At 48.7% G+C, this 17,066-nt stretch overlaps 8 protein-coding genes across 20 annotated transcripts; 5 read left to right on the top strand and 3 right to left on the bottom strand.

The window, feature by feature from the left end:
- Window positions 1-91: 91 nt before the first annotated feature.
- Window positions 92-2,162, bottom strand: FOXG_00437 (U2 small nuclear ribonucleoprotein B''). Of its 4 annotated transcripts, XM_018376775.1 has the most exons (4): window positions 1,906-2,162; window positions 1,630-1,846; window positions 1,036-1,579; window positions 92-974 (listed from the first exon to the last, which is right to left on the bottom strand). In XM_018376775.1, exons 1-3 carry the CDS (start codon window positions 1,989-1,991, stop codon window positions 1,271-1,273), a joined length of 612 nt encoding a protein of 203 aa, XP_018232393.1. In that variant the 5' UTR covers window positions 1,992-2,162; the 3' UTR covers window positions 92-974; window positions 1,036-1,270. The 4 variants fall into 4 exon arrangements, with proteins under 4 accessions (XP_018232393.1, XP_018232392.1, XP_018232390.1 ...); XM_018376774.1 differs by having other exon boundaries at window positions 92-1,579; XM_018376772.1 differs by having other exon boundaries at window positions 1,036-1,846.
- FOXG_00436 (uncharacterized protein) lies at window positions 297-2,106 on the top strand. Its single transcript, XM_018376771.1, has 3 exons — window positions 297-672; window positions 734-955; window positions 1,049-2,106. The coding sequence occupies exons 1-3, from the start codon at window positions 355-357 to the stop codon at window positions 1,208-1,210; spliced, it is 702 nt and encodes a 233-aa protein (XP_018232394.1). The 5' UTR covers window positions 297-354; the 3' UTR covers window positions 1,211-2,106.
- An 86-nt stretch (window positions 2,163-2,248) lies between the features above and the next one.
- On the top strand, window positions 2,249-3,904 carry FOXG_00438 (actin like protein 2/3 complex, subunit 1A/1B). Its single transcript, XM_018376776.1, has 3 exons — window positions 2,249-2,627; window positions 2,689-3,516; window positions 3,567-3,904. Exons 1-3 carry the CDS (start codon window positions 2,405-2,407, stop codon window positions 3,605-3,607), a joined length of 1,092 nt encoding a protein of 363 aa, XP_018232395.1. The 5' UTR covers window positions 2,249-2,404; the 3' UTR covers window positions 3,608-3,904.
- FOXG_00439 (TdcF protein) lies at window positions 3,555-5,706 on the bottom strand. 6 transcript variants are annotated; one of them, XM_018376780.1, is made up of 6 exons: window positions 5,130-5,182; window positions 4,869-5,072; window positions 4,663-4,721; window positions 4,598-4,611; window positions 4,342-4,542; window positions 3,555-4,290 (listed from the first exon to the last, which is right to left on the bottom strand). In XM_018376780.1, the coding sequence occupies exons 3-6, from the start codon at window positions 4,706-4,708 to the stop codon at window positions 4,174-4,176; spliced, it is 378 nt and encodes a 125-aa protein (XP_018232399.1). In that variant the 5' UTR covers window positions 4,709-4,721; window positions 4,869-5,072; window positions 5,130-5,182; the 3' UTR covers window positions 3,555-4,173. The 6 variants fall into 6 exon arrangements, with proteins under 6 accessions (XP_018232399.1, XP_018232398.1, XP_018232397.1 ...); XM_018376779.1 differs by having other exon boundaries at window positions 4,869-5,540; XM_018376778.1 differs by having other exon boundaries at window positions 4,663-5,072.
- Window positions 5,707-5,935: 229 nt separating this feature from the next.
- FOXG_00440 (dolichyl-phosphate-mannose-protein mannosyltransferase) lies at window positions 5,936-9,446 on the top strand. 2 transcript variants are annotated; one of them, XM_018376783.1, is made up of 4 exons: window positions 5,936-6,217; window positions 6,345-6,621; window positions 6,678-8,313; window positions 8,366-9,446. In XM_018376783.1, exons 2-4 carry the CDS (start codon window positions 6,364-6,366, stop codon window positions 8,782-8,784), a joined length of 2,313 nt encoding a protein of 770 aa, XP_018232402.1. In that variant the 5' UTR covers window positions 5,936-6,217; window positions 6,345-6,363; the 3' UTR covers window positions 8,785-9,446. The 2 variants fall into 2 exon arrangements, with proteins under 2 accessions (XP_018232402.1, XP_018232403.1); XM_018376784.1 differs by having other exon boundaries at window positions 6,678-9,373.
- Window positions 9,447-9,858: 412 nt separating this feature from the next.
- Window positions 9,859-12,969, top strand: FOXG_00441 (uncharacterized protein). 4 transcript variants are annotated; one of them, XM_018376786.1, is made up of 4 exons: window positions 9,859-10,676; window positions 10,726-10,954; window positions 11,008-11,449; window positions 11,496-12,969. In XM_018376786.1, exons 1-3 carry the CDS (start codon window positions 10,095-10,097, stop codon window positions 11,415-11,417), a joined length of 1,221 nt encoding a protein of 406 aa, XP_018232405.1. In that variant the 5' UTR covers window positions 9,859-10,094; the 3' UTR covers window positions 11,418-11,449; window positions 11,496-12,969. The 4 variants fall into 4 exon arrangements, with proteins under 4 accessions (XP_018232405.1, XP_018232406.1, XP_018232407.1 ...); XM_018376787.1 differs by having other exon boundaries at window positions 11,498-12,969; XM_018376788.1 differs by having other exon boundaries at window positions 11,504-12,969.
- On the bottom strand, window positions 12,401-12,742 carry FOXG_00442 (uncharacterized protein; the record flags this gene model as incomplete). The annotated part of the gene is made up of 1 exon (XM_018376789.1): window positions 12,401-12,742. The coding sequence occupies one exon, from the start codon at window positions 12,740-12,742 to the stop codon at window positions 12,401-12,403; it is 342 nt and encodes a 113-aa protein (XP_018232408.1).
- A 314-nt stretch (window positions 12,970-13,283) lies between the features above and the next one.
- On the top strand, window positions 13,284-14,108 carry FOXG_00443 (uncharacterized protein; the record flags this gene model as incomplete). Its single annotated transcript, XM_018376790.1, has 2 exons — window positions 13,284-13,769; window positions 13,812-14,108. 2 exons carry the CDS (start codon window positions 13,284-13,286, stop codon window positions 14,106-14,108), a joined length of 783 nt encoding a protein of 260 aa, XP_018232409.1.
- Between the last annotated feature and the right edge of the window lie 2,958 nt (window positions 14,109-17,066).

A 17,066-nucleotide genomic window follows, 5' to 3' on the forward strand; every position in this document is an offset into this window, starting at 1 on the left:
GTGGGAGAGCAAAGTAATCGTGGTTGATGATGTGAAAGTGTTTCCTTTTTTTTATGTGACATCAAGTACAACTCTAACCTTTTGACTTCTTACCGGTACCGTCGGTAGTCCCTAGAAACAAATAAATAGGTACCTTCACAAATCAAAGCTTACATGAATGTTACATCCAACCAAATATAGTCCTGTCAAACAATCATGCTGTGCTAGATCTAAGCACTAAAATTACCACCAGCTTAGGTACGTGGACCCTTCGCACCTAAAATAACGGCACGTGGAAGTGATACCCAACTCAATCACAAACTTCACCTCTGATATCAAAACTCTCCAGACCTCGACCACAATAATCCAGTCGGAATGGCTATTGAAAACTTCCCTTCTCTTACCGCGGAAGAGTTCTCAGAAGCATGCCATCACCTTGACAGACAATACTGCCAAGCGTCTTTGGGCCCCCAACGAGCACGGTGGAAGCTGAGGCTCTGCAATGCTCTTTGCACAGACTTCGCCTATGGTGGGGGTTTCACAACATATATCCAAATAAGGCGGCCTCTCGAGTTTGATCTGGATCATGGAGATCTTTCACTAGATTTGGATGGATTCTCCTTCTCAGACAACAAAACGCATGTACCAATAGGTGGGGATAAGGACATGTTAGATGCTGAAGAAGCAGACGAGGTAACTTATCTTCAATATAATATCTTCCAAATGTTGAAATTCGTCTTAAAGATTATGACAGGCCGCTCTAATCAGACAACGAACTCGCCCAGAAGTTGCCATGGTGGAGTATGAAATTCACCTTCACCCCACGTATCGTGTGCCATGTCTATGGTTCAATCTACGCAACCTACCTGCCGATGAGCCAGCATTCAACATTGACACTGTCTTTCGCCGCCTTGTACCAGACGAGTACAAGGCCGGGCTTCGGGCACTGGGCAATGTAGGCGGTATTTCGGCCGATGTACGTTTTCTGGGGAGAGCTGTTTGCACAAGTCAATTTCAAGATTCTGGGTATCGTCAAGATTGGTCGGCCTAACTAACATCTTGCTCACAGCACCACCCTATCACGGGCGTCCCATCCTTCTTTGTCCACCCCTGCTTGCTGGGAGACGCAATTTCCAAATTCGAGTGCGACAGGACGAACTATCTCATGATATGGCTCGGACTTGTAGGAGGTTGCGTAGGGCTATGGGTCCCTAAAGAAATGGCAATGTAGTAGCGTATCGATTGCGTCTCTCAGAAATGTCGCCGACCTTCATGGGTTCATTCTTGCTCATCAATCATCATCACTGTCCTCCTCCATGGCAACATCCGAATCACTATCCTCATCGTCACGGGTTCGCTTCTGTCCTCGGCCACCTGGTGTATCGGCGTCTTCCATAACGTGGTCCGCATTCGCAGCAGGCTTCGCAGGAAGACCAGAGCCGGGCGTCGGTGCCGGCGCTGAACCGGGAGGGGGAGCGTTGAAGATGCTCTGTTGCAGTTCAGTCTGCTCGACGTTGGTGGCACCTGCGACATTAGGGATCTTGAAAGTGCCGTCGAGTTTAGCCACAAAGTTGGACTTGGACTTCGCATATTGTATTTTCTAGCGAACGAGTTAGACTGATTCCACCACCACGGAAAGGCTCCACTGACCAAGTCGCGACCGAGGAATGCTTGTCCCTCTAGAGATCTCATAGCTTGTGTAGCAGACTGAACATCCCGAAATACGATATGGGCCTGACCGCGCATCTTCATTGTCTTAAGAGCGACAACGTCGAGGACAGGTCCGTATGTGGAGAAGAGAAGGTAGAGGGCGGTTCGCAGGTCGGCTTTCTGGATTTTCGAGGATGGGAGATTCGTTACGTAGAGACTGAGGAGTCAGAACGACTTGAGATGGTGCAGGGCAGCGCAGGGCAGTAAAAGACTCACGTTTGATTAGGAGGAATAGGTTGAACCTTGGCTGGTAAAGATGCGTTTGGTTGAAGACCACGAGGCGCGGTTGTTACAGCGGCCATTGTGGTAGTTGAACAGACGTCGGTGGTTCTATGTTGATAATCGATGTGTCGCAATCGAAAGTTCGGCACTTTTCCGGTGCTGCTTATACCAAGACTGTGGTATTGATAATGGGCGCAATTGGATTCCAAGATATCGATATTCGGCGGTGTTGATGGATTGGAGATTTTTCGCCGAGCCTAGAATTGCCAGCCTCGCACTACAAGACAAGCACAGCCGCTGTGGCCCAAGCTTGCCTACCCTACCATCCACTGGCTGGAGCTTCAGCACTACGTAACCCCCCACCCCCACCGCCAACTTGGAGCCTAGACATAGATCGTCAGCACCCAATTCAACACGGCCTTTCTTACTCCTATACTCTCAATCAGCTTCAAAGCGATAGTAGAGAGCTACTCCTATCGTGAATAACATCAGTATGGCCGCCCCCGAAGTCCACCACCTCTTCCACCACCCCATCGCCGATCACTCCTTCTCGGCCGATCACTCCGTCCTCGCTGTCGCTCGAGACACTGCTGTCGAGCTCTATGGCAAGGTTGGCAATGCCTTTAAGCTAAAAGACGAGCTCAAGGGCCATGACAAGACGGTCACTAGTGTCGATATTGCTCCCAACAGTGGACGTATCGTTACTTGCTCTCAAGGTTAGTCTCCGTGGAGTTACCCCTATGTAGTGTCTCGTTCAGTACCTTACATGATAACCAGATCGTAACGCTCTGGTCTGGGAGCCATCCCCGACTGGTTATAAGCCTACTTTGGTCCTTCTTCGAATCAGCCGGGCTGCTACCTTTGTCCGATGGTCTCCCTCTGAGAACAAGTTCGCCGTGGGATCCGGCGATCGCGTCATTGCCGTCTGCTACTTCGAAGAGGAGAACGACTGGTGGGTGTCTAAGCACCTGAAGAAGCCCATCCGCAGCACCATTACCAGCGTTGCTTGGCACCCCAACTCTGTTCTCCTGGCTGCTGGATCCACTGATGCTCACGCCAGAGTCTTCTCCGCCTTCATCAAGGGTATGGACTCCCGTCCTCCTCCTGGAGTCTGGGGCGAGCGACTCCCTTTCAACACCGTTTGTGGGGAGTTCTTGAACAACTCGGCTGGATGGGTGCACTCTGTCTCTTTTTCTCCAAGCGGAGACAGTCTTGCATTCGCGGCGCATGATAGTAGCATCACTGTCGTCTACCCGTCCGGCCCTGAGCAGCCTCCTCGTGCAGTTGTCACCGTCTCCACTCAGCAGCTTCCTTTCAAGAGTCTGATCTGGACCAGCGAAGATGAGATTATTGCTGCCGGTTACGACTGCGAGGCTTTCCGCTTCCAAGGTGGTGAGGCAGGCTGGCAGCTAGCTGGTGCTATTGAGCAGAAGGGCCGTCCTGGTCTGGGCGAGCACCGTGAGGAATCTGCTTTGAACATGTTCAGACAAATGGATCTCAAGGGCAAGGCTAAGGATGATACTCAACTTAAGACTATCCACCAAAATACCATCAGCACCGTCAGGCCTTTCGAAACCTCTGGTGACCGCGTCACCAAGTTCAGCAGTAAGTACAAAGTCGTACCTATAAGTTGCGTAAACTGACACAGATTGTAGCAAGCGGCGTCGATGGCAGAGTTGTGGTATGGAGCACTTAGATAGCTTGAATAAACAATATATACTGCTGCTAGAAAGCGGGCAGATTACATGGTAACTTGCCATTGGTCTACAAACTTCATACCTCCCACAGACACCACTGGCTTTGATTTATATCGGGCGTTTGCAGTACTTTATGTATCGTGTGTACTCAGAAGAAAGTCTCTTTGTAAAGTCTTGATGTACTTCTCGATCCTTACCCCCCATTAGGTAGATCCTAACTTACTACTTATCCAACAACTCAGGCATTTACGAGGCCTCATAAGACACACCGTCTGTTTGCTCCAGAACTTCCAACCTCAGTAATACCAAGCCACCTATAATGATCATTTCTCATGGTACGTATCTCTGATGCAAGTCAAGTGGCTAGCAATAAACTTTCTTCGCTTTAATATCCGTCAAAATTCGGCAGCACCGTCCCCACACGGAGACTGGTTTGATGGTTTTGTGGCAATAGGACCACTTTATCCCCAAAGACTCACAATTCTCACGGATTCCGAAGTAATGCAGAATTGTTTTCATCAAGTTCTATTTTGTCGCGGGCCTTGGCTTTGCTTAGATTTTGCCTCTATGGAAGAGCAATGACCTCAATCTCCACATCAACGTTCTTGGGAAGAGTCTTGACAGCCACACAGCTGCGGGCAGGCTTGTGCGAAAACCACTTCTCATACTCGGTGTTGATTTCCTAGAAGTTGTCAGTAACTGAATGGAAGATTGGCCTTGCTGAGGCACTGACAGCGAAGTAGGACATGTCAGAGATGAAGACTGTAGTCTTGACCACCTTGGAAATAGACGAGCCTGCCGCCTCAACAACAGCCTGGACATTCTTGCAGGCCTGGCGGGTCTGCTCGGTGATACCTTGGACCATCTCACCCTCGGGCGTAAGAGGAATCTGGCCAGAGCAGTAGATCATGTTGGGGGTCTTGATGGCTTGAGACTGGTTTGAAATATCATGAGTGTTGGTTTTGTCAGTGAGGGGTAGCTTAACATACGTAAGGGCCAAGGGCTTCGATACTGTCAGTAAAGGTTTACCAGAAATTGAATCCATACAACTTACCCGCAGGGGCGTCCTTGGTGAAAACGATCTGCTGGTCGGAAGACATTGTCGATTGGTGTCTGGTTGAACGTGTGAACTTGGCTGACGCTACGATATGCTGGCGGGGAATTGTCCGGATGGAAGAGGTGATAAAGCGTGAAGCTCTGCGCGCAATGGGAGAAAATGACATGGCAGGAAAAGACTGACAATTGTGATTATCGACGTACCTAGAGTAAGGAGAATGATCAAATTGGAGTCTCAGAGCTGAGGTTGTGTTGAGTTAGTTTCCAAGGGGTTCAAGTAAGCTTTGGTTGCCGTGTTTTGAACGAGAGCTCCGGAGGTTCGGTGAGTACTCGGAGGGGTAAACCGAAGCTAGCCAATGGAAAGCACCTTGAGAGAATGGATTGGACTTGGTTGTATCTGGTCAATTGCTACAGGTACATAAAATCAGTTAATTTACTGCTGCTGAGCTCCGTTGATCGGCTAACTTGTGGTAGGTCTGGCGACCTCTCCGGGCCGCCCCGCATTGCGCCCTCCGGAGACGGCGGCCGAGGAGCGTTTGGAAGAGCTCTGAACATGAGTTTTCTCTTGGGAGCTCTATTATTATTATAGCTATTGCGGTATGTAATTCAAGAGGTAAAGTCAGAGGACGGCGTGGTGCTGTCTCATCTTTGTTGTTTGGTTATTGACATGAAGCCACGGCGTCTGGATGTTGGACGTGTTGCATATATCGCAGTGTTTGTTCAGGAGCTCGATGGAAATGCTTTGACAAACAGACTTATAGTACAGGTTTGAACAAAAGGGGTCTCTATTGATGTTCTATTCAACACCAGAAGAAGGATAGTTAGTTGTCTGTTGCAAGTGCAGCTTCACTGGTCTCTTTGTGCTTTGCCACCAACTCAAGTGTCAACGTGACAAACGACGACGGCAATCAAACAGTCTACGAGAGAGTTTGTACTCCACTTGTGAAAAATCCACGATGTTCGAAGCATTTGTGTTCAATTGAAAGTCGGGATTGGCGGTCAAGCAGTAATCACAATCCAATCGACCACCGTATGCTTTCAGCCCTGTTGTTGAGCATCTCCAAAACCGGCATCATCAGCAAAGCTTGGCCGAAGTCAGAGACAGTGAATTCCCACTGAAGCTAAAACACGCCGGGACCCAATTGGTTCCCGTAGCTCCTTATTCACTCCCCTTGAGAACATCCAACTGTTAGCAGCTTCAGCTGTCAAGTGGCTGAGAGCTAACACAAGTGGGGTCTTACCCCTGCGTCCATCCCATCTAGCCCAGACTCCTCCAGTGACAGGGGTAAAAAAAGGCAAGCTGGCCAGGTTGTCCTCGACGCCAGAAGCATCAACTTGATCCCATAACTTCAACCACAGGGAGGTTTCTCTTTTTAATCAATCGCCCCTTTTTCTTTCCTTTCTTTTTATTTTGTGAAACTTCTCGATTGAGGTGGTAATTGCTTCTGGCAGCTACCTCTACTTGCTCTTCTATCGTTCCTTTGTTCACCTATTTCTTCTTCTCTTCTACAAATCACTTGGTGTAACCAGGGCACTACTATCTAACCCCTGAGGTAAGCCTGAGACCTACGGTTCCTCTGAATCGTTTGTGAGACGTGGTTGTTTCTCTGCATATTTCATGTCATTTTATTTTCTTATATATACGTCTATAAGGTCTTTAACTGATTGTCGCATCTGTAGCTTACGGCCACCTTCAATCATGGCTCGAAGCTCCACGCCGCAGGGCAGCCTGCGACAGAGGGGCGCGCCATCAAAGAAGCCCTTCGAAGAAGACTCTTTCGATCCTAATATCGAGCTTGACAAGCTTGCCAAGGCTGGCGCTCAGCGAGCCGCTGCCCAGAGCGAGACTGAGTACAAGATTGGCCTTTTCCTCATCACTATCTTGTCCTTCGTTACTCGATTCTGGGGTATCAGCCATCCGAACGAGGTTGTCTTTGACGAGGTGCACTTTGGAAAGGTAAGCACGACTGGATTCACTAGTATTCGATGCTATAGCTAACCGCTGCTTGATAGTTCGCCTCATACTACCTCGAGCGAACCTACTTTTTCGATGTCCACCCTCCCTTCGGCAAGCTTCTCTTCGCCTTTGTCGGCTGGCTCGTTGGCTACGATGGTAACTTCCACTTCGAGAACATCGGCGACTCCTACATTGCGAATAAAGTTCCTTATGTCGCGTACCGAGCTCTCCCCGCTACTCTAGGTGCTTTGACTGTCTCGGTCACATATCTCATCATGTGGGAATCTGGCTACAGCCTTCCCGCTTGCATCCTCGCCGCTGGTCTTGTCCTCCTCGACAATGCCCACATCGGCCAGACCCGACTCATCCTCCTAGATGCTACTTTGGTCCTCGCCATGGCCTGCAGTCTCCTCTTCTACATCAAGTGGTACAAGCTCCGACATGAGCCTTTCTCCCGAAAGTGGTGGAAGTGGCTCATCCTTACCGGATTTGCTCTGTCTTGCGATATCTCGGTCAAGTACGTTGGTGTATTTGCCTTCGTTACCATTGGCTCTGCCGTTGTTATTGACCTCTGGGACCTCCTTAACATTAACCGACCTGGTGGTGCCATCAGCCTGCAGGAATTTACCAAGCACTTTGCCGCTCGGGCTTTTGGTCTGATCATCATGCCTTTCTTGTTCTACCTCTTCTGGTTCCAGGTTCACTTTGCCGTTCTCTACCGATCCGGTCCTGGTGATGATTTCATGACTCCTGAATTCCAGGAGACCCTGAGCGACAACGTTATGCTGGCCAATTCGATCGACATTCAGTACTATGACCAGATCACAATTCGACACAAGGAGACCAAGACATACCTTCACAGTCATGAGGACCGTTACCCTCTCCGATACGATGATGGCCGTGTTTCGTCCCAGGGCCAGCAGATCACTGGTTACCCTTACAACGACACCAACAACTACTGGGAGATTCTGCCCGCCAATAACGATAAGCAGATTGGCCGCATTGTCAAGAACCACGAACTGGTTCGCCTTCGCCACGTTGGAACCGACAAGATTTTACTCTCCCACGATGTCGCTTCTCCTTACTACCCCACCAACCAGGAATTCACTGCTGTTACTCCCGAGGAGGCTTTCGGCAAGCGTGAGAAGGACACTCTTTTCGAGGTCCGAATCGAGCACGGCAAGAAGAACCAGAACTTCAAGACTGTCGCTGGCCACTTCAAGCTCATTCACAACCCAAGCAAGGTTGCCATGTGGACTCATACTAAGCCTCTCCCTGAGTGGGGTTACAAGCAGCAGGAGATCAACGGAAACAAGCAGATTGCGCCCAGCTCCAACGTTTGGATCGCTGAGGACATTCCCTCTCTGCCTGCTGACCACCCTCGTCGTCAGAAGCCTGAGCGCAAGGTCAAGTCTCTGCCCTTCCTCCAGAAGTGGTTCGAGCTCCAGCGCGCCATGTTCTACCATAACAGCAAGCTTACCAGCAGCCACCCTTATGCTAGCCACCCTTATCAGTGGCCTTTCCTGCTCCGTGGTGTGAGCTTCTGGACTCAGAGCGAGACGCGCCAACAGATCTACTTCTTGGGCAACCCGATTGGCTGGTGGCTCGCTAGCAGCCTTCTCGCTGTTTATGCCGGTATTCTTCTCGCTGATCAGGTGTCTCTGCGCCGTGGTGTTGATGCTCTCGACCGCCGTAAGTCTTGTCGAAATACATCTTAAGAATTGATTTAGTAACGAAATTTTAGGAACTCGATCGCGCCTGTATAACTCTACCGGTTTCTTCTTCCTTGCTTGGGCTACTCATTACTTCCCGTTCTTCCTCATGGGACGACAACTTTTCTTGCATCATTACCTTCCAGCTCATCTTGCTTCTTGTCTTGTTGCTGGCGCTCTTCTTGAGTTCATCTTCAACTCTGAAGCTCCTGAGGAGGTCACTATCAAGGACAAGAAGGGACCTGTTAGCCCCAGGCATCACGTCACCGCTCGTGAGCGCTTCGCCGGCCAGAGCATGCTCGGTGCTTGGATTGCCTGTGGTGCTATTCTGTCTCTGATCATTGCTGGCTGGTACTTCTTCCTGCCTCTCACCTATGGTTACCCTGGTCTCTCCGTCGATGCCATTCTCCGAAGGAAGTGGCTAGGATATGACCTTCACTTTGCCAAATAGACGGTGATGGGGTGGTTTGACCAATCTTGAGTTTGAAGATTCTTGGGTCGTCGAATTTCAAGTGGACATACCACTGGCATTTTTTCCATGAGACTCGGGTCGAGTTAATGAAGGCGTCATGACACTGATCATGACAAGATTAGTTATGGGATATACCAGGTCGACGGAGGTTGGACCATAAGTGCCAGACAAAACCAATCTCCTGTATCTCTATATGATAAGATACGTGAAGGAAAATGTGTAACCTATTGAAAGCATAGAGAAGCTAATCTGTTATTTGATTGAACATTTGGACGCAATGCTCATCCATGAGTTGCATTTCTTAAGAACTAAAGTGTTCGTAAGCTCAGTGGGCTTTGGCAGGGGACCCCTGTGATGTGCTGAGACCTAGCCCCCAAATCGACGGGCAACCATGATGAACGACGGGAGTTGTTGGGTGTCCGTTCAAAGTGTTTCGATGCTGTTATAGAAAAGATTAGATTTTATCTCACACTACGCCATCACGCCCTCCAAGGACCCCTTTCGCCTGCGCCTCAATGACACTATCCTTGGTAACCAGCAGCTCCCTACCTCGTCGAGGTGGCCACGGCAGGAAGCGGCTAATATTTTCCCTAGTAATGCCCTCCCCAGGACTCTCATCAATACATATCCATCGATCTAGATCAGTCCTGAGGACAGTCATAACATTACAGTCATCAAGCTCTGGCGCACAAGTGATTGGAGGTAGGTCATTTGTTGCCATATTGAAATGAGGCATCAGCGCGTTCTCTCATCCTTCTGGATAGGTTGATGGTAGGATCAGGAAGCCCCATGGCGGTAGATATAGGAAGATTCGAGAGTGAGAATACGCCTAGTAGAGAACGTGTCCTTGGGAAATACCTAGTTTAAGCTGACATCTTGAAAGAGTCATGTCTGGCAAGGAGAGTAGAACACAAGGACGTGCGGGCTCGAATTATAAATGACCTCACAGAAGATACGTCGTTGAAACAGAATTCTGCCGCACGTCAATCTTCGGGGGAGAGCTAACTTTTCCCCTTATAGTAGGCGGTCACTCAGTTAGCTCAAGGTAGCAACCACTTAAGTTAGATGGCCAGACTTGTCAGGTGTGACTATAGGTACTAGGTCGGCATGAGCCAAGCAAGGGATGGATCCAATGTCAATTGTGCAGTTAACATCGTAATCAACGATGATTTTTCTTCTCGGATGATATCCCATGCTCTTGCCCGCTAAATTGCGCAGAGGTTGCACCAATCTTACTAATTCCACTCTCTATGATGCTTTGCTGTCCTCATAACCACGCATAAGGAATCATGGTCTCGCATACGAACCGCCTCTACCTGCGTCGCCTCCTACGCTCACGCTTCCCCAAGATAGTCTTCATCCTCGTCGTCATAATCAACGTCCTCGATGTCCTTCGAATTCATAGAAACCTCCTCGATGCCGATCGCACTCCAGCCCCGAAGCTCTCGCAGCCTCCCGGGCGCATCTATATCGCAAGCATGCACTTCAACAACGAGCGCGTAATTAGAGACCACTGGGGTCCTGCGGTGATAGAACTTGCAAAGCTTTTCGGGCGAGAGAATGTCTTTGTTAGTGTGTATGAGAGCGGGAGCTGGGACAAGACTCAAAGGGAGCTGCACCACATGGATCAGGAGCTCGAGAGACTGGGAGTTCCCCATCGTGTGGAGATGTCGGATGTCACGCATAAAGATGAGATTGAGAATCCGAATAAGGGAGAAGGCTGGATTGACACACCTAGGGGGAAGCGTGAGTTGAGAAGGATACCGTTTCTCGCAAAGCTGAGAAACAGGACGTTACAGGACTTGATAGACCTATCCAAGAAAGGAGAGCATTTCGATAAGGTTCTCTTTCTCAACGATGTCGTCTTCACGGTACGTCAACTGCTATGCCAGGGTAGTCAGCATCTCACAAAGTTTGCAGACAGACGATGTGCTCAAGCTCCTTGGCACGAATGGCGGCGACTACGCTGCAGCTTGCTCGCTTGATTTCTCGAAACCGCCGCAGTACTATGATACATTTGCACTGAGGGATACAAATGGACAGGCGCATGCGATGCCTACCTGGCCGTATTTCAAGGGCAGTGTTTCGAGGAATGCTCTTGTTAATCACTTGGATGCTGTGCCTGTTGCGAGCTGCTGGAATGGAATTGGTTTGTTTTCTTACGCTTAAAGACGAGTGCTTCCTCACTGACTGCCTCATTAGTCGCCATGCCCGTAGAGCCTTTTACTTCATCGTCGAAGCTGCGCTTCCGAGGTATTCCAGACTCTTTAGCTGAACACCACCTCGAAGGCTGCGAATGCTGCCTTATCCACGCCGACAATCCCCTCTCCAAAACTAGAGGTGTATACCTCAATCCTCATGTCCGCGTAGGCTATAACCTACGCGCATACCAAGCCGTGCATCCCGAACAAGGCGCATGGGTGTCGACATGGCAGATCTTCTCCGGTCTCTGGACCAACCGCATAATGCGATGGGTATCATCACCGTTTGACGCATGGGTGGTTAGGAGACGTGTTGCGGAGTGGGAGAAATTAGGGGGGAGAGAACCTGGCGAGTTTTGCCTGATTAACGAGATGCAGGTTCTTGTTGAAAGAGGTTGGGCACATGTTTAGATATTTGGTAGCGAGAAGGAAAGGAATTGGTGGTAAGATACCCATATTGTCAATCTGAAAGATTGTCTAAGTGTGAAGAGTTCTAGGACATGCAGAAAGACACTCTGATCTTAAAGAAACGCCCAATGATATTATGCAACATGGTTCCGGCATACTATCTTCCGTATCTGAATGCCAGATCAAATAGCCAGCGACTTTTCTCCTAACATCTACATCTGGGATCAACCCTCTCCTCTCTCAAGTCGTTTCCTTCCCATTTTCTCTTTTGCTGAGATCAACTCGACCAGGCACGTCTTTCAATCACGTTACCAATCGGACTGGGGAGAATCTAGAACTCGATGTCCTGGACTTATTTGCGGTCGAGCAAGTAGGTGGATCAAAGTTGGTCGACCAACTGGAGACAATAGTACCGATCGCACAGCGGTAGACCTTGCCTCTTCCTTCTAGTCTTCGTCTTCCTCATCTTCACCCTCACACCTGTTTTCGGTGGTCTCGACTATAGATGCGACACCAAATGCAAGAGATAAAGCGTTTAAGGAACTCTCAGAGTCTGAAGAGAAGTCCTCTATAGGAGAGGGGCTAGCAAGTGACGCGTGAGGCTACAAAGCTTCACAAAAACCGCCAGCTACAATCGGAAGGACTCTGCGAGGGTTTTTGAAAACCCTGGCCATTAAGGCCACAGCTCTGATTCTCCCATGTAATTTTTCATCTGAATTATCATTCTCGGAAGAAGATGGCAGAAGGAACCCGGGCAGCTTAGCTATGGAGGTCACAGCTTCCATCCCCATGCCTGATTCGTCGTCTGGTTCCTCATCGGACTTAGAAGATGAGGATAGGAAGGGCCAGCGAACCGTATCTACAGTAAGGGGAGTAGCCTCATCTGGGCTTAGGTAAACTGGGGTGCTTAACATAGGACTACTAGAGAGGATAGGAGCGTTGTCGTCAAAATGACTTATGGGCGGGATGGAATACCCGTTCTCAACCTATCCAAAACTCGAGAAGTCGAAACCCCTTGCTGTGGGGGGGCCAAGAGGCTGGCCATGAGACTCCCGGATCATACCCTGATCACGCAATCTAGCCAAGTGGTAGCAGTTTGTACGAAGTGGTATCCGTGCAACCAGAACTTCACTAGGAAGGTTTTCCATCGAGTAAGCCCATATTTCCCAGGTTGATCTGCTCTCAGGGATGCTCCAGTCAACCAACAAATAAGTCTTGTTATACACTGACGTGGACAAATGACGATATGACTTTTTCCCACCCTCCTCGTGCTCGGGGGCATTGATCTTGCTGTCGACCAGCGACGGAGGAATTTCGAGTCCGTTCATGGAAAGGCATTTTGTTCGAGTGGTTTGGCCAGGTTATAGAAGAGAAAGGTCTTTGGCAAAAGAGAGTGAATGTTGACGGCGTTCTTATTGTATCTAGTATTTTACCGGAAAAGAGAAAATGTTCCATTTATTCAATAGAATAGAGGCAGGAGTTTAGATGTACCTAGACTTCAGACTTGTTCATTGATATGAACACAGAACATTACATATCCTTGTTTCTGTCGCAATTGCATGATCGTCTTAACATCTGGAACGACGCTGAACAAGAATATGACCAAACTCCTTGTTCAGCTGACTCACGTATTCGACAGTTGTTCACCATTAGGACAGAGAAACAGCCTCATGTTTCAAACAATAGCGATCGAGTATATATAGTAATCGTGGCGGCCTGTTTATTATTTAACAAATTTGTACCACAATCTTAACAAACTCCCCTTTGAGACGCAGACCATCATCAAGCCTACGTCTTTAACCTCCAACGGCGCCATTTCTGCGCCAATATTATAAAGCAAAGTACTTGTTATCCTCACATACTAGCACAATGTGTCGAGATATCTACTACGATTACCAGCAGTGCCGGCATCATAAGTTTATCAGAACTGAAGCTTGCTGGCAAGATCGTTGGGAGGTGTTTTGTCCCTGTTTGTCCTTCCCTGGGGTATTCCCCTACAAAGGCACGCACGCCAGTACTGAGATTCGTCATGTTCAACTAGGATTGTGTTCTAACTGCGAGGGATCGAAAAAGAAGAAGGCAAGAAGGGATTATGGGGGGTTTACTGCTCAGGAAACCCATGGTGTTGGAGCCTCCCATGGGACGAGACAGGCGCAGACACCACAGTCAACCAGAGGTCATCAGGAGGTGAGAGCACCTGAAAGAGCCCACCAACACTGGGCATATAGAGAGGAGCCTCATATGAGCATGGCATCCCAACCAACGCCCCAATCAGCTTCCGATCGGCTATACACCAACCCCCCAGGCGTATACGCCCGGAACTTCTCTCCAGCACCAAGCCAAGGTGCAAAACAGGTAGGTTCGTCACCTCGGGGAATTGAGCTAACTAATCTGCAGCCACGAAGACAATCTAATGACCCTTACGCAAACTTCTCCAAGCGCGAACGTACCGTTCGCGGTCAACGAGTAGGAAACAAGGTAATCATAGACAAGGGTGTTCCTCTCCCTCCTCAAGGACAGTACAAGGCGGCAGATCCCAGCAGATCTAGGAGTGTACGACATAGTCCTAGAAGAGCTGGCAGTGTGCAGGATCGTATTGATCGGTCCTATACCGTTTCTCCTCTTACAGAGGATGAAAGGAACGCTCCTCATGTGGACATCCCATCGCATGACGAGTATACTCGTTGGATATAAGATTGTGATATTACCTTGAGATCGTCATCTGGTTTGATTTGGCGTTGGCATTGGAAATAAGGAATAGACAGAGGTTCAAGTGAATCATCCGAGTTATGAGAATTCGATACCCTGTTTCGTTCTTCGATTTTTATATATTTAACTTAGTACTTATGCGATTGTACTATAAGAAATGATTCATGGCAAGTTGATACTGGACTAGTTATCCCGCTCATATCTTCATCATAAAGATTGTACACCAAAGATTTTAGGGCTTCAGGAGACTTCTCATATTTCCCTGCAGAACTTCTACCGTTTCATTGCACGCTTCTAAGACATTCAACTATACGGGAGCTCGTCATATTGAAAATAGGAACATATCTAAATGGGTCTCGGAGTCTGGGGCCACAGGTAGACAACGCAAGGAGACCCATACCAGGAAAGGAAAATCTAGATTGTATTGATGCTGATCACCACTAGGATCTTGTAATCACAACATGGATCATTGACTCTACCTAGATATGTCATTGTCGAATCAAAAGTCCCAATTCGCAAGTGCCTTGATCACGAGCTCCCCCATTAAGCTTGCCAAGAAGTTATTCTGGTTTGCGCCATAAGACCCCGAGACTAGCAGTATCGTCAACAATCATACAGGGGACACGATAACATGTTCATGTCAAAAACGAATTACAATACTGGCTGATTCCCAGAAACGGCGCAAATGCATACGTATCCCCTGCGAACCAGAAATACGGATGCCTTGAGAATGGGGTTCACCACTCGAGGCATCCAGATTTGTCCCTGGACACAAGAGGGTCTTTGGTAGGCTGCTTGATAAAATTGACTCTGATTGGCTTATGGTAGGGACGTGTTTAAAAATGGCTGATAGCATAGGACTTGATAACATCGTACAAGACAAAAGGTTCTTGGAATAAATGAACGAATTGCAACTAGGGCCGAAATGAAACACCGGGCTTGCGTGTATATTTACGTATTTGGTGGTTGTTTCTATTGAAAGGGCGTATGCATATTGCGTACGTGTATCTTGGTTGGTTGTGAGCAGGAATACGGTGACAAGATACCTAAACTTGGCAAACTATACCAACTGATTACGATGCCTTCATGCTGTTGCAAAAGGACCCTCGTGCATTCGTGCTATCCTTAAAAAGATATGCCAAGGCGCGAGAATCTACAAACGCGTGATTACTGACGCAGATTCAAAGAGCGGGCGTCAGCGATGACTCGACTTGTCTTGATCAATTGATGAGAATCATTCTGGTGGCGGCTACGGGTTCCGGCTGGTAAATCTAGGACGAGCGGCCTCAATCTGGGACGCATGCTTCAGGGCAGAAGCTCTGAAAGGTTAGCAGTGCGATGAAATGCAATGTAACAGCTTGGGAAAAGATGGGGGTCCACACTCGTAACCAAAAAGGGAAATCGCCGGTCATTGAGTCAACGGTGACATGACCTTCGTTTCGACCAACCCCTGCGGAGAGCAGCAGCCCTATGCGTGGAGTAAATGCAGTATCGGTCCATTGGCTGTGGGCCGATGCTACGGGAAAGGAGGCGTTGGCGGTGGAGAGTCCATGGAGACAGGAACAGGAACAGGAACCAGTTGAAGGAGAATACTTGAGGTTGGTGTGTCTTGTATTCGATCTAGATGCAGCCAAGATGAGGTATTGGTGATGTTTGATAACGCGTGTGAGTCGTCGTGTCCTCTTCAATGAAGGTTGTCAGTCGATCATATCCTGTTTCATCTGCTCAAAGGTCCAGCAACGACAATGCATGTTTCGGTGAGTCTCCCTCCTAACGAGCTACAAAACATTCCTGGTACGATCAATCAAAACAGTTCAAGATTTCCAAAGTCCCTATCAAATCAATGCACATAAAATATGCAGAGAGGCTGCGCATCGCCATCGATTGCAAGGCACAGCCGTCAAAGAGGGCTGAGGTGGAGGGTGGAAATGCAATGCATCGACTGCAACACCAATGCATCTCGTCAATCAGAGACCACCGACGAATAGAATAGCGACTAGTTTATGCCACATTAGCGTGGTCAATGCCAATGAGCTACCGGATGAGTATCTGTAGGATGTTAGAATGGCCACACGAGGATCATTCGGAAGAGAGGCCGGCATTGACTGAACACCAAACGAGGGCGTGTAGTCTGCCAGGATAATAGAAGATAGGTCTCTGAAAGAATAGTTCTCCCATAATTTTATACGAATATCAAGATCATCATTCTTAGACGCTTGAAATATTAATCTTGGTATCCATACCAGAAGAATTCCGAGTTCTTTCCCGACTGCTAAACCGAAGTCACTCTATTGCTGACAGTCAACGGTCACGGACCACCAAAAGATGCGCCCGGTGTCGATCCCTGCAGACTCTCCGCAAGGCGTTTTCCATGGGTTCACAACAGTGACAATGGTTGCCAAACCACCACGATCCGACGTCATCTGTAAGTAAATTATTAGCACAATTCGTAGACAACACCATTTCCTCTTCTCCCCTTGCGTTTGGTTTGTGATCGTGACCCCCCAAGATTAGAATTGGTTTCATCTAAAACACGAGCTTATTTGAAACCGAAATGAAAACAAACACCGTCATTTCGCGGAGAAGCAGAGGGCCACGACAGTCGATACGCAATGGTGCTATTTCTGGCCCCCAAATTCATCGTCAACTGCTCCTTGGCTTTTCCCTCAGATCAATAACAAGCTTGGAAATTCTTCTGCCTCATGCGCCTCTCGAGACGGACAGACAGAACTGGATGATGCGCAGTGAACCACAAAGGTTCTAAGGGTGCGGGAGAGGAGCGGTCGGATCTGGCGGAGTTTGTGGGGATACAGAAAAGGTCGCTTGTCATAGTCGAGGTACTCCAAGTCGTAACTCCGAGTCTGAGACCGTTGAGGCTCTGCGAGGGAATTGGTGTGAGTCTTGGTGTCAGATGCTCGGGAGTTGGGAAGTCGAAGGGAGTTG

The sequence above is a fragment of the Fusarium oxysporum genome, chromosome 1 (assembly GCF_000149955.1).
Source record: "Fusarium oxysporum f. sp. lycopersici 4287 chromosome 1, whole genome shotgun sequence".
Classification (NCBI taxonomy): domain Eukaryota; kingdom Fungi; phylum Ascomycota; class Sordariomycetes; order Hypocreales; family Nectriaceae; genus Fusarium; species Fusarium oxysporum.

Coding starts and splice junctions, on each gene's coding strand:
- FOXG_00436 (XM_018376771.1), top strand. CDS start 355: ATGGCTATTGAAAACTTCCCTTCTCTTACCGCGGAAGAGTTCTCAGAA. Junction 673..733: donor ATGCTGAAGAAGCAGACGAG/GTAACTTATCTT, acceptor AGATTATGACAG/GCCGCTCTAATCAGACAACG. Junction 956..1,048: donor TAGGCGGTATTTCGGCCGAT/GTACGTTTTCTG, acceptor TCTTGCTCACAG/CACCACCCTATCACGGGCGT.
- FOXG_00438 (XM_018376776.1), top strand. CDS start 2,405: ATGGCCGCCCCCGAAGTCCACCACCTCTTCCACCACCCCATCGCCGAT. Junction 2,628..2,688: donor TATCGTTACTTGCTCTCAAG/GTTAGTCTCCGT, acceptor CATGATAACCAG/ATCGTAACGCTCTGGTCTGG. Junction 3,517..3,566: donor CCGCGTCACCAAGTTCAGCA/GTAAGTACAAAG, acceptor CACAGATTGTAG/CAAGCGGCGTCGATGGCAGA.
- FOXG_00440 (XM_018376783.1), top strand. CDS start 6,364: ATGGCTCGAAGCTCCACGCCGCAGGGCAGCCTGCGACAGAGGGGCGCG. Junction 6,622..6,677: donor ACGAGGTGCACTTTGGAAAG/GTAAGCACGACT, acceptor GCTGCTTGATAG/TTCGCCTCATACTACCTCGA. Junction 8,314..8,365: donor TGTTGATGCTCTCGACCGCC/GTAAGTCTTGTC, acceptor ACGAAATTTTAG/GAACTCGATCGCGCCTGTAT.
- FOXG_00441 (XM_018376785.1), top strand. CDS start 10,095: ATGGTCTCGCATACGAACCGCCTCTACCTGCGTCGCCTCCTACGCTCA. Junction 10,677..10,725: donor TCAACGATGTCGTCTTCACG/GTACGTCAACTG, acceptor CAAAGTTTGCAG/ACAGACGATGTGCTCAAGCT. Junction 10,955..11,007: donor GAGCTGCTGGAATGGAATTG/GTTTGTTTTCTT, acceptor CTGCCTCATTAG/TCGCCATGCCCGTAGAGCCT.
- FOXG_00437 (XM_018376772.1), bottom strand. CDS start 1,991: ATGGCCGCTGTAACAACCGCGCCTCGTGGTCTTCAACCAAACGCATCT. Junction 1,847..1,905: donor CCTATTCCTCCTAATCAAAC/GTGAGTCTTTTA, acceptor CTGACTCCTCAG/TCTCTACGTAACGAATCTCC.
- FOXG_00439 (XM_018376777.1), bottom strand. CDS start 4,831: ATGTCATTTTCTCCCATTGCGCGCAGAGCTTCACGCTTTATCACCTCT. Junction 4,291..4,341: donor CTGACATGTCCTACTTCGCT/GTCAGTGCCTCA, acceptor GACAACTTCTAG/GAAATCAACACCGAGTATGA.